Here is a 12,094-nt window from a genome sequence, read left to right as displayed (position 1 = left end):
ATTGGAGGCATGTTGCTTGGTGTGGTGCATAGTTTTTGCATTGTCCTGCAGGGACAAGGTTGACCTGAACCACACACAGGTTCAGGTCAACCTGTGTATCCAGTACACAGGTCCAATAACGCCACTGGTTATTGAATCTTAAACGTATTTGCACCAGTGTTTCTCTTTGTGAGGTAAAACAAGCTGATTGAAACAATAAATCAAACCTTTGAAAACAAACTGGACAGAGATTTGGCTCATGAAGCTGCTGGGGCTCCATGAAAACGTTACACCATCATAACGAGTCATATTGATGGTCTGACTGGGAAAATCCTCCATCACCAGCTGAACTGCATATGAACCTTCATCACTGCTGTTGGTTGGACTGAATGATAGAGAACAAGACTGGAAGAGGACAGAAAGAGAAAGATTAACAATGTTATATTTAATGTTCTCTGTTCTGGATTTATGTTGTTTTGGTTCATACCAACAAAGTTCCAGAGTAATGTTTCTTCATTAGTTATTTATAGTTAGTTAAATAATCAGTAAATTTTCCTTAATTACCTTTGAACATTATGCCTTCCTGTAACCTGACACCAACATTTATTACTCACTGATGAGAGACTGAGGACAGACGGTGCTGTGCAGGTGTAGCATTCATAGATACTGGGATTGGATCCATGTCTGCATTTAACATTATCCCCATCAGGGTCAAAGGTCAACAAGTTGATATTCCTCTGACAGTTTGAGGGAACTCTGAGAAAAACAGAGAACAAACATCACAAAGTCACCTGAGAACAAACAATCTGCTCTAATTATTTTATTTACATGATGAATCTTCAGTATCTTGACTGATTTGTATTTCAGTGTTTTTATTCCAGTATGTTTTAGTTTATTTTGCTCCATTTATCTCTTTGGTCTCTTTTAAAGATAAAATCAATTCACAGCATTTGGATATTATTTGGAAACTTTTTCTAATTATTAAAGTTTTATGGTTAGCCTTAAAAAAGAAAAAAAAAGGACAAAATACCAACAAACTAAACCTACAGTTTATGCTCAACAAAATACATCTAAAGGTTCCAGGTATTTATTAACATAACATAAAAACTGCCTGAATTACCTCATAAGAGGGAGGATCGCTGTCTGTGGTGATGAATTCGGTCTGTTGATGTCGGATCGTTTTCTCAGCTCATATGTCGTCTTAAATCGCAAAGCTGAAACACTGTTTCTGTTGTTTATCCAGGTTCTACTATCCCACCTTTAATAGAAGATATTGGGAAGATTTCTGATGTTACTCAGAGTTTCTAAAACACAGAAAACTTTACAGAACAGAAAACCAGAAAACTGACAAGAGAGTTAATTCAGTAGGAATTTTAGATTTAGTTACTTCTTGGCAACAACTGAAAAATGTTAGATATTTTTGTATGATGTTGAGATTCAGTTACCAGTTCCAGTAATATTCGAAACTCCAACTAGTGATCTTGTCAGTGTACTCTTTCAGACACCATTCACCGCTGCTTTCATCAATCTTCTTAGTGCAGCACCACCATGACTCAATCTCTCCACATGAGGTGAAGCTCAACTTAAAGCGACGCACAACCTGCAGATTTAAAGTGAAGAGGTGTTGGACAAAATACGATTCTTTTAAAATAAGAAAATGAAATAAACTTCAAGAAGTCTGGACTTACTGTAAATCTGTTTCCTTGTACATCTTTAGTGGTGTGGGAAAGAACAGCACCAGTATAACCAGCTTCTGTCCAGCTGACCATCATCAGCAGCAGCAGCACAGAGAAAAACATGATGAATGAATCGATTCTGCTAAACAAAGATCAGATCATCAGGTAGCCTTTGTGACAGCTGCTGTCGTAAGAAGCTTTGATTATGCAAACATCTGAAGACCAAAGACGACAAAGTGATGCTTTACAAATATTTAAACGAGTTTGTAGGAGTGAGCTCCTATTTATTTAGTTTTCTCCTTTTTATTTTATTTAGGAAGGTAAACTTTTGTCATTTGGTTTATTTACTTTCAAGTTGTAAGTCTTGGTTAATTTTATAATTTTCTTTTGTTTGTAATTTTTGCCCTTATAGCTCACTCTCCTGTAAAGGTAGTCAAATTTAAAATGATCCAATTGAAAGAAATGAAAACAGGAAACTATGAGAGCTCTTCTGTTTGTTCCTCTTTAGAGTTTTGCTGCAGAGATTTAGATCGAGTGACAGATAATTTTTTTATTGATGAATGTCAGATTTACCTTAGAAAGAAGATAAAAGCACTAAAACCTGCATATCTTACCTGTTTGGATGTCAATGTCTGTATCTAATAGTATCTAAGTTATAATGTGCATTGATGATTAATTATGTGATGTGAACTAACTTTGTGCACACCAACTTTGTGTTTATTTAAATTATTGATGCAAATGTTGAGCATTGTGGTAGCTCTCATTGTTTGCTAGGCAAATAACTAATTAGTATACTGGTAGTCAAATTGGAATAAACCCAACACAGTCTGAGCTAAAGGCTGTCAAATTCTGCCTAGATTATCCCTGCTGGGGTTTATAATGTTTTATAGGTTGGACTTAATGTGTTATTTTATCACAACACTACAGATCAAATTTCAGATTGTTGCCATGAACTATTTCAGATTTTTACTGTCTGTGCAGGATGGAGCTGCAGGATCCACTGGATCAAAACAAGAAGCAACAGATTAGGAGAAATGTGTTGATGAAATATGGTTTATTTGCTGCACAAACAACTCTGCGGCTTTTTCAAAAAATGAATTCAGTAAAGTTACACAGTTGCATATCTCAGCTGTTCTTATAAGAGGCAGGTTTTTGTTTTGTTGCATGTCTGTATTCAGACATTTAAAGGTCAAAGGTCCTTCAATAATCTTTAGTTTTTGTTTAATATTGACAGTTAAATAAGGAACACCAAATAAAAAATGACACTAATGTGAGTTAAAATAAGCTAACTGAAACATTTAATCACATCTTTGAAAAGAAACTGGAGAGAGTTTTTGCTCATGGCTTTTCTGGAGCTACATAAGTGTGTTGAACCAGAACCGTCAGTGAGAATGATGTTCTCTTTAGGAAAGTCATCCATCATCAGCTATACAAAAATATATTTAATAAAGATAGATTCATCTTTCATTTTCAATCAGTTTATCAGCATGTTTGCTCAGCAGCTGTTGGTAAGTAAATAAGCAAATGTAATTCAGATAATTTATTTCACAGAAAATACAAAGAAAAACCATCACGTCCTTTAAAATGTAAATATTAAAACATGATTAAAAGTTAAAAGTTAGTCAGGATTTTAAAATGAACCAGTGCAAAGACAGGAAAACAGGAAAATATGAGCTCTTCTGTTTGTTTCAGTTTTGCTGCAGAGATTTGGATCAAGTGACAGAGATAATTTTTTATTGATGGTCAGAATTACCTTAGAAAGAAGATAAAATCACTAAAAACTTGTTTCTTACATGTTTGCCTGTCAATGTCTGCATGTAACAGTAAATTAAAATGTGCATTGATGATTAATTACGTGATGAGAACAAATTTTGTGCACACCAACTTTGTGTTTATTTAAATTATTGACGCAAATGTTGAGCATTGTGGTGGCTCTCATTGTTTGCCTTGCAAATAGCTAATTAGCATAGTGCTGGCCTTTCGCTCATACTGAGCTACATGTCACAGCCTGGGGTGGATTTTCTTTAAGGTCGTGAAAACAAATAGGGGATGTTAAAGTTACCATGAGTGAAATAAACCAGCAACGCCACCTGGAATAATAATCCAGGAAAATTGAACTGTAATAAGGACACACGTAATTTCTGCTGGAAGAAAGAGACAAGATTCAAAAAGCTCTATAAAATTTATTGAAGTTCAGTATTTAAAAGCACTTACCAATTGGCAATATGCTAAAACAGAAAGGTTAAGACACAGTGAATGTGTTTCAACAAAATTGTTGGTTGAAGTAAAATATTTAAATCTCAACAGAGAACGAGGTTTACCACTGGGGGACGTCGTGAGGGAAAGGGATCACCATGGATACGATGAAAACACAGCAAACAAAGAAAGGTGCTCCGACAAAATAAACACACTTGGACACCACCACCACAGGAGCCTCAATCCCTGACATAAATAAACAAAATAAAACAACCTGAATGAAACAGTGGACTCACAGTATTACTAAATATAATATGGCACTTAGTTCATATAAGAGGTGCAGTAAACGACGCAGCCAGCAGGGGAAGAGTTGATATTTTAAAATGTTTTCATAGGCAAAACAGCAGCAAACATCCCAGAGTGAAAACTGGTAGAAAGGCTCATCAGGCACTTAAAATGAAACAGACTATTAGTAAAGTAAGTCATGTTTATTTATAAAGCGCTTTTCACAGACATAAACTCACGAAGCGCTGTACAACAGAAATCATATAAAGCATAAAACCAACATAGGAACCACATTAAAATCAAGAAATAACGGCCTGGGAAAATAAAAATGTTTTTAGTTGTTTTTTAAAAGCCTCCACAGAGTCAGCAAAACGGAGCTGCAAGGGTTAACTGTTCCACAGCCACGGGGCCTCCAACACAACATCCAACACAGCATCCAACACAGCATCCAACACAACATCCAACACATCAGTGCAGTTACACATTTTACATCATTTCAAGTTAATTGTCAAAATCACATCTATAACCTCTTTAGCTTCTCTGATTTAGCATTAAAACAATATTAATACAAGTATATTGCTTTGGTTTTATTCAATTACTCAAAGTGATAGAGATTCATTTAAATGTACAAGAAGTAAAACCCAGTTTTAATTTACTGCATGGATCAGATTCATTCTCATTTTTAGCCACTAGGGGGCGGCCGTTTCTTTAACTTGCACTGAACCGTCGCTCAGCAGGCGGACCTTTATGTCTGGAGGCAGCCCTCGTCTGATCAGTTCATCTTTAATCTGCAGAAGAAAACATGAGATGAATGTGAGATACAGTCAGTGGTGAATTATAAAATATACTGAACAGAATCTGATTAACATTAAAAACAAAAACAGCAGAATTTAACTGCATCACTGCAGGTGATCACTTTGGGTTTGATTTGACATTTGAGTGAAATGGGTTTGGATTAAACTCAGGTTATGATGGTTTGTGTTAAAGTCCAGAACATCACTGACCGCTTTCTCTATTTTATCTTTATTGTCTTTCAGTGACAGCGTAGTCGAGATCTTCAGCTTCAGAACCGTAAGACGAGCTGGAAGAACAAGAGATCAACATGGTATAAAGAACAACTTCCTGTTACTTTCACTCCTGTTTTCATCCTACTTACATGTTTTAGGAGGAGGACTTGTAGATGTCCGAAGAACAGTCGTTGCAACAACAGTCGTTAAATTCAAAGTTGTTGCTAAGATAACAGAAACATGAGTTCAGGAAAAGTAGCAAAAATAAATCAAAGAAAAACAAATAATGAATTGGTTCATCGTCCTACTTACATGTGTTGACAGGACTAGTGGTTGTCAAAGGGACGGTTGTTGCATTCAAAGCTGTTGCTAAAATGAATTCAGGACATAAAAACTAATAATAAATCATTTTTCGTCAAGATGAAAAATACAGAATTGGTTCATCGTCCTACTTACATGTGTTGACAGGACTAGTGGTTGTCAAAGGGACGGTTGTTGCAGCAACAGGTGTAGAAGTCACATCTGGTGCAGAGATATCAACAGCAGAAGCAGGAAGTTCAGGAAATAAAAGGTCAGATCAAATCAAAAAACAAAATGAAAGATTGACTCACCATTTCCAACCGTCACAATGACACATCCCAGCTCAGACTGGTAGATAGAACTGGAGGCACTGGGGAGATAATTTAGCACATAGGTTTTCATATTAAACTCTTTTTGAAATGAGCATCAAATAATATTTGAAATAACCTTAAAGGGCCAGGTCAGATAACATACAGCTATTGTACATCTTTTTGTGTTTATCTTTCTACAGCAACAGGAAAAGCTTTCATTTTTATATTTATTTATGCACAACAGAAGTCAGTTACACAATTTCATCTGCAGACTTCAAATTCATCAATGCTTTTAAATTCATCATAAAAACCTAAAATCCTCAGTGAGAGATTTTTACTCCAGACCCAGAACTTGGACTATCTTTCACTTTGAGTCACACAGCGCAGGATATTTATTTGAGCTTGAGATGGGCAGTGATAATGTTTATACCGACTTCTACTCACCGCCACTTGATTACATACACCTGTCCAAAGGTTCATTAACGCAAATGTTGAATTAGCCAATCACAAGGCAGCAACTCAATGCATTTAGGCATGTAGACATGGCCAAAACAATCTGCTGCAGTTAAAACCGAGCATCAGAGCGGGGAAAAAAGGTGATTTAACTGACTTTTAACGTGGCATGGATGTTAGTCTGAGTATTTCAGAAAAAAAAGAGAAAATATCCAGTGAGCGGCAGCTCTGTGGGCGCATATACGTTGTTGATGCCAGAGGTCAAAGGAGAATGGCCAGACTGATTCGAGCTGACAGAATTGCAACAGCATCTCTGTGACGGCCCCTGCTGTGCGGTCCTGTGTGTGTGTGTGCTATGTGGCGGCTAAACTGTTTGTCAATTAAGGTCCTCGATTGTGGGAGGTGCTTTTGATTAAGTGGCCACCTGGATGGTATATAAGGAGCGCCGTTCCACTCGTGTGAGGCTGGCCGACGCAAGAACCGAGCACAGACGAGATCCGGACTCGAAGGCGGCGCCAGCAGATCACTTGACACCTTGAGGGGAGCTGAGACCTGTGGGGGCCAACCGGGTCCATGACTGTTGAAGGACCAGGCTGAGGGAGCGCTGGATTGTCACGTCTTGGGCTGCCACCCACTGCTCCCCTAGACAATCGTTTTCTTTTTAATAAATGCCTCTGAAGGGCTAAAAATGTTTCTGGTTGCCGTGTCCTCCCTATTTTTTGTTGCGGCCATCCGAGCTGGGCAGTAACAAATAACCATTTGTTACAACCGAGGTCTCCAGAAGAGAATCTCTGACCGCACAACATGTCGAACCTTGAGGTGGATGGGCTACAGCAGCAGAAGACCACACTGGGTGCCACTCCTGTCAGCTAAGAACAGGAAACTGAGGCGACAATCCGATTACTGCAACAGCATCTTCTCAAGTCTGCCTAACGAAATCAAACCTCCAGCAGCAGAACACTGCTGCTGGAGTTCTGACTAAAACCAGGAAGTTAGAGCACATCACCAAATTCTAAAAACTGCCTCCCTGTAGAGAGTAGACTTTAAAATACTGTTAGTTTATAAATCACTGAACGACTTAGCACCACAATACATTAAAGATCTGCTGTTGTCATAGCAACCTTCCAGAACCTCTAAGGTCGTCTGGTTCTGGTCTTCTCTGCATTAGAACCAGAACCAAACAGTTAGAAGCAGCATTCAGCTTCTATGCACCGGAAATCGGTAAGAAACTTGAAGAAAACTGCAAAACAGCTGAAACTGTCAGGATCGGTGTTTTGTTTTGTTTTTTGTGGAAGCCTGCTGCTTCCCACTTCCTCCACCAGATGCCGCCTAGGAGCAGAGCCCCTGGAGAGGCGTGGGGTCGAACCCGGGGACACACCTGTGGCGCATTGTCTGACTGAGGCTGGGAGTATTTAAGAAGCGGCGAGCGACACTTCCTTGCCTGAGTGTTTGTTTACCTTGGTAACAAATCGTTCCTGAGTTGGCCCTCTGAGCATTTCCTGAGATAATCGCCTCCTGTGTTTTTTCCTGTTATCAGGTTTACCTGGATTCCTCCGGAGTTTTCCGAGAGGAGAGTTCTGTGGGTCGTTTGTCCCGGACTCCGACCAGCCGTCAGTTCGCTCCTCCGCTCAGTCTGACTTACCTGTCCGCCCTCCAACGGTTCGTTGCCTCTCCACGCCGCCCCTGGGTCCGTTGTTGCTCCAAAGGAAACATCCATCCGCTCCTAGTAAGCCTTTCCCTTCATCAACATATATATTCATCCACCTTCCTGGATTCGTATATTCTAACAGCTTCTCCTCGTTGACAGTGGCTGAACTGGTTGCCCCTCCCAGACTCCTGCTCCGTGTTTTCTCCCCAACCCTATTCCCTCTTGTCAATAAACTTCATTATTGTTTTGCACACGCGTCTCCTGATTGTGTTCATGCATGTGGGTTCATAAACTGGAACCAAACATGACAGAAACACTGAGTTCCTTTAAATCTAGACTAAAACCCACCTGATTAGAGTTCATTTTGAAACATAATCAATTAAACATTTAACGATGGCAATTGACTAAATGCAATGTTTCAGTTGTTGACCTTGTTTTATGACTTTGTGATGTTTGTGTTTTTATGATGTAAAGCATTTTGAAATGCCTTGTTTCTGAAATGTGCTATAGAAAAAATATATTTTATTTTATATGATATGGAAAATGCACTTTTTTAACCCTTAAGCAAATAGTACTATGAGTTTCTAGTAGTGCAAAAAATTACAATTCATTTTCTCCCGGTGCTGCGTAGATATCTTTATATTTATTTTGGGTTTTATTTTTCAGTCTGTTAATTTTTTCTACTTGTTAAAACATTTCCTCAGCTATGATTTCACCACATTTGCTGTGGAACTGCTAAACAAGGTCATGACTTCCAGCTAATTAGTTTTGCGAATCTGCCAATTTTTTTCCTAGCAGTGATTTTGTAGTAAAATTCAGTTATGCCGAAGTTTCAAGTAAACAAGTCAAAATCTTCAGTTTCAGGGTGTATTAATGCAGAGGATTTCTTACATCGCCTCCCGGCATCAGAGCCTCTTCGAAGAGTTTGGTTGAATTTTATTTTTCTTGGGAAAGTCAATTTTTGGAGCTCTTATGGATTATTGCCTCAGCAACCTCCAGCCAGCAACTTCAGACTTTCAGAAAGCGATTTTCTGAAAGTCATTTTGTATCATTGAAGGAGCAAATTTTATTTTTTTTTGTACTTAAGTACCTTTCAGAACCTGAACTTTTTAATTTTTACTAAAGTAAAGAAATTATTATTGTCAGTGTTTTTTCACACAAGTGTTTGTACTTCCTAAGTCAGAAATGTGAACGTTTTTGACACTTCTGATCAGATCAGATACTGACCTTGCCTGGACAACAAAACAGATGGGGTGGCTTTCTTTATCATCAATAGCAGACGGCGTCCATGTCAGGGTGAAATTTCCTGAACCAGATGAATTCTTGACCATGTTGATCGGTCCGCTGAACAGGAGCTCAGTGATCCTTTAACACACAGGAAACACATCAGTCTGTTTGGTTATATGTGCAAAATGCCCTGAAAACAAACTTAAATATTATATTAAAAATGCTCCAACAGCCAAACTCAAGTTCGTCTAGGTCAGAGGTCACCAACCTTTTTGAGACTGGGAGCTACTTCATGGGTAAAGAGTAACACAAACGGCTACTTGTTTGATACAGACATAAAATTTCTTGGATCAACTTTTATAACAATAATACATTTACATATATATGATTACATTCTGCCTGATCATATTAATGTTAAAGACTACTCACAATAGTTATCAATAACGATCTACCATGGCAGATATGGTTAATCAGTATTATGTGATCAGACAGTAGCTTTACGGCTATACGTACCTTGAGATTTTACTTTAAGTAAAAAACAGAAAAAAATAGTTATTGTATTTTTTATTATCTAACCCTCTTTACTATTAATAAAATTGTGGAGAAAAAAACATTTTTTGTGTCAAAACATCTTGTGCACATCTGTGTGAGTCTGTGGGAGTCAAAGGGCACGCCAAAGCCCAAAGGTTATTGGTCAGGTTACTTTTGCTTATTTAGCAGCTTGGCATTTTTTCTGTAAGCTAATAATGAATGAGCATAGTTTGACCATCCCTCAGTTCTAAGAGCAGTCGTTTGGATCCCACCTGAGTGTTTTACTATGTGTGTGGTTCTGGTTTATTTTTTACAAATTACTTTATACATGAAACAATTTATTTTAAATGTTTTATAATTTAATTTTATTTAAATTCTTCATATAAACAAACGTTATTACTTCGATGTAAAAACATTTAATTAAATAATTTGTTTTGGCTCCATGGTGTTATTTCTAGAACTCGCTCTGCGGGCGACCAGGTGTCCGAGGGCACCGTGTTGGTGACTCCTGATCTAGATTATCCATTCAGGTTTTTATGTTGCTGCAAATCTGATTTCTATCACAACAGCAAAGATCTCACTTCAGCTTGAAGCTTACCTCTGATTAGAAACAATATTTATTTTCTACTCACACAGACTGAGTCGCCTCTGCTGTGATGTTGATTTCTATCGTCTCATTAACGTTTATGAAGAACTGAGCTCCATGTTCAGGAGTCGGAGGCAGAAACCTGGGCAGATATTCACCTGCTGTGCAGGACGGAGCTGCAGGATCCACTGGAGCAACGCAGGGAAAAATAATTCAGATGAACTAAAGAAACACATTAAAATTGATTTGTCTAGTCAAAGAATGGGAAAGTTAATTTAAAAGATAAATTCAGTAAAGTTACAAGTTGGTTCATTAGTCATTTTTATAATATGTGATCTTGCTGCGTTCACAACAAGATCACATATTAAAGACTTCTCCAAACTCTCTCAGAGTTTGAAGGAACTCTGAGAGAATCAATAACTAATTTCTGTATTTAGAAATTAGTTATTGATTTGTTTTAAAAAATAGTTACTGGATATTAAATTTATTGACACCAGCGTTGCTCTTTGGCAGTAAGACAGCCTGACTGAAACATGAAATCACACCTTTGAAAGCAAACTGGACAGGGATTTCGCTGAAGTGGTAGCTGATGCTGCTCAGTGAATATGTTGAACCATCGTAATAAGTCAGAGTGACGGTCCGTCTGGGAAAATCCTGCATCACCAGCTGAACTGCATACAAACCTTCAACGTTGCTGCTGGTTGGACTGAATGATAGAGAACAAGACTGGAAGAGGACAGAAAAAGAAAGATTAACAATGTTATATTTGTTCATACCAACAATATTTATTTTTATTTAAAAAGTTTCAGCGTAATTTTTCATCATAAGTCATTTATAGTCATTTAAATGATGATTAAATTCTGTTTTTATTACCTGTAAACATTTTCTATTGTATTCCTGTAACCTGACACCAACATTTATTACTCACTGATGAGAGACTGAGGACAGACGGAGGTGTGCAGGTGTAGCATTCTGAAGAAGAGGTTGCATATCTGCATCTAACATTATCTCCATCAGGGTCAAAGGTCAACAAGTTGATATTCCTCTGACAGTTTGAGGGAACTCTGAGAGAAACAGAGAACAAACATCACAAAGTCACCTGAGAACAAACAATCTGCTCTAATTATTTTATTTACATGATGAATCTTCAGTATCTTGACTGATTTTCTTCCATTATTTTTTTTTTTGCTCCATGTATCTCTTTAGTCTCTGTTACAGATAAAATCAATTCACAGCACTGGATGTTATTTGGAAGCCATTTCTAATTATTAAAGCTTTATGGCTAGGCTTAAAAAGAAAAATGGACATAATATTAAACTATAGTTTATGCTAAATCAAAGGCGCCAAAGGTTTCAGAATGGTTATTAAGATGTTTTAAAAACTGCCTGAATTACCTCACAACAGGGATGATGCCGGTCTGTGGGGAGGAATTTGGTCTGTTGATGTCGGATCGTTTTCTCAGGTCATATTGTATCTCAAATCTCCCAGTTAAAACACGGTTTCTGTTGTTTATCCAGGTTCCAGTATCCCAACTTTAATAGAAGATATTGGGAAGATTTCTGATGTTACTCAGAGTTACAGAACAGCAGACCAGAAAACTGGCAGGAAATTTAAATGTTTAAAAATAACTGAAATTCAGTACGAATTTTAGATTTAATCACTTCTTGGCAACAACCGAAAGTTTTACAAAATTTGTATGATGTTGAAATTCAGTCACCTATTATAGTGGTAGATAAAAATTGGATCTGTCCACTTCCAAGTATAATCTCTCAGACACCATTCACCTCTGCTTTCATCAATCGTAGGACAGCAAGGACACAACCATGACTGAGTCTCCTCACATGAGCTGTAGCCAATCTTGTAGCGACGCACAACCTGTAAATTTAAGGTGAAGA

The 12,094-nt window shown here is 37.7% G+C and overlaps 1 protein-coding gene and 1 long non-coding RNA gene across 10 annotated transcripts in view; one reads left to right on the top strand and one right to left on the bottom strand.

Annotated features, from left to right (window-relative positions):
* LOC114157948 (uncharacterized threonine-rich GPI-anchored glycoprotein PJ4664.02-like) overlaps positions 1–12,094 on the bottom strand; it is a 43,041-nt gene that overhangs the window by 3,494 nt on the left and 27,453 nt on the right. For 2 of the 9 annotated variants that reach the window (XM_028039216.1, XM_028039220.1), the window contains 2 exons: positions 5,141–5,217; positions 4,713–4,924 (listed from right to left, as the gene is read on the bottom strand). In XM_028039216.1, the coding sequence (XP_027895017.1) occupies positions 4,826–4,924; positions 5,141–5,217 (176 nt within the window). In that variant the 3' untranslated portion in view covers positions 4,713–4,825. Of the gene's footprint in view, positions 1–206; positions 385–4,712; positions 4,925–5,140; positions 5,218–5,292; positions 5,368–5,455; positions 5,513–5,599; positions 5,666–5,754; positions 5,814–9,082; positions 9,221–10,245; positions 10,388–10,744; positions 10,926–11,127; positions 11,264–11,593; positions 11,732–11,916; positions 12,075–12,094 lie in introns of those variants that run through there. The other 7 variants (XM_028039215.1, XM_028039219.1, XM_028039211.1 and 4 more) reach the window with 6 other exon arrangements.
* LOC114157954 (uncharacterized) lies at positions 7,472–8,106 on the top strand. Its single transcript, XR_003598298.1, has 3 exons — positions 7,472–7,668; positions 7,745–7,933; positions 8,015–8,106. It is a non-coding gene; the product is annotated as an uncharacterized LOC114157954 (long non-coding RNA).

This window comes from Xiphophorus couchianus, chromosome 14 (genome assembly GCF_001444195.1).
Source record: "Xiphophorus couchianus chromosome 14, X_couchianus-1.0, whole genome shotgun sequence".
Classification (NCBI taxonomy): domain Eukaryota; kingdom Metazoa; phylum Chordata; class Actinopteri; order Cyprinodontiformes; family Poeciliidae; genus Xiphophorus; species Xiphophorus couchianus.
The sequence above is the reverse complement of the archived record's forward strand: the minus strand, read 5'-3'. Positions and strand labels throughout refer to the sequence as shown.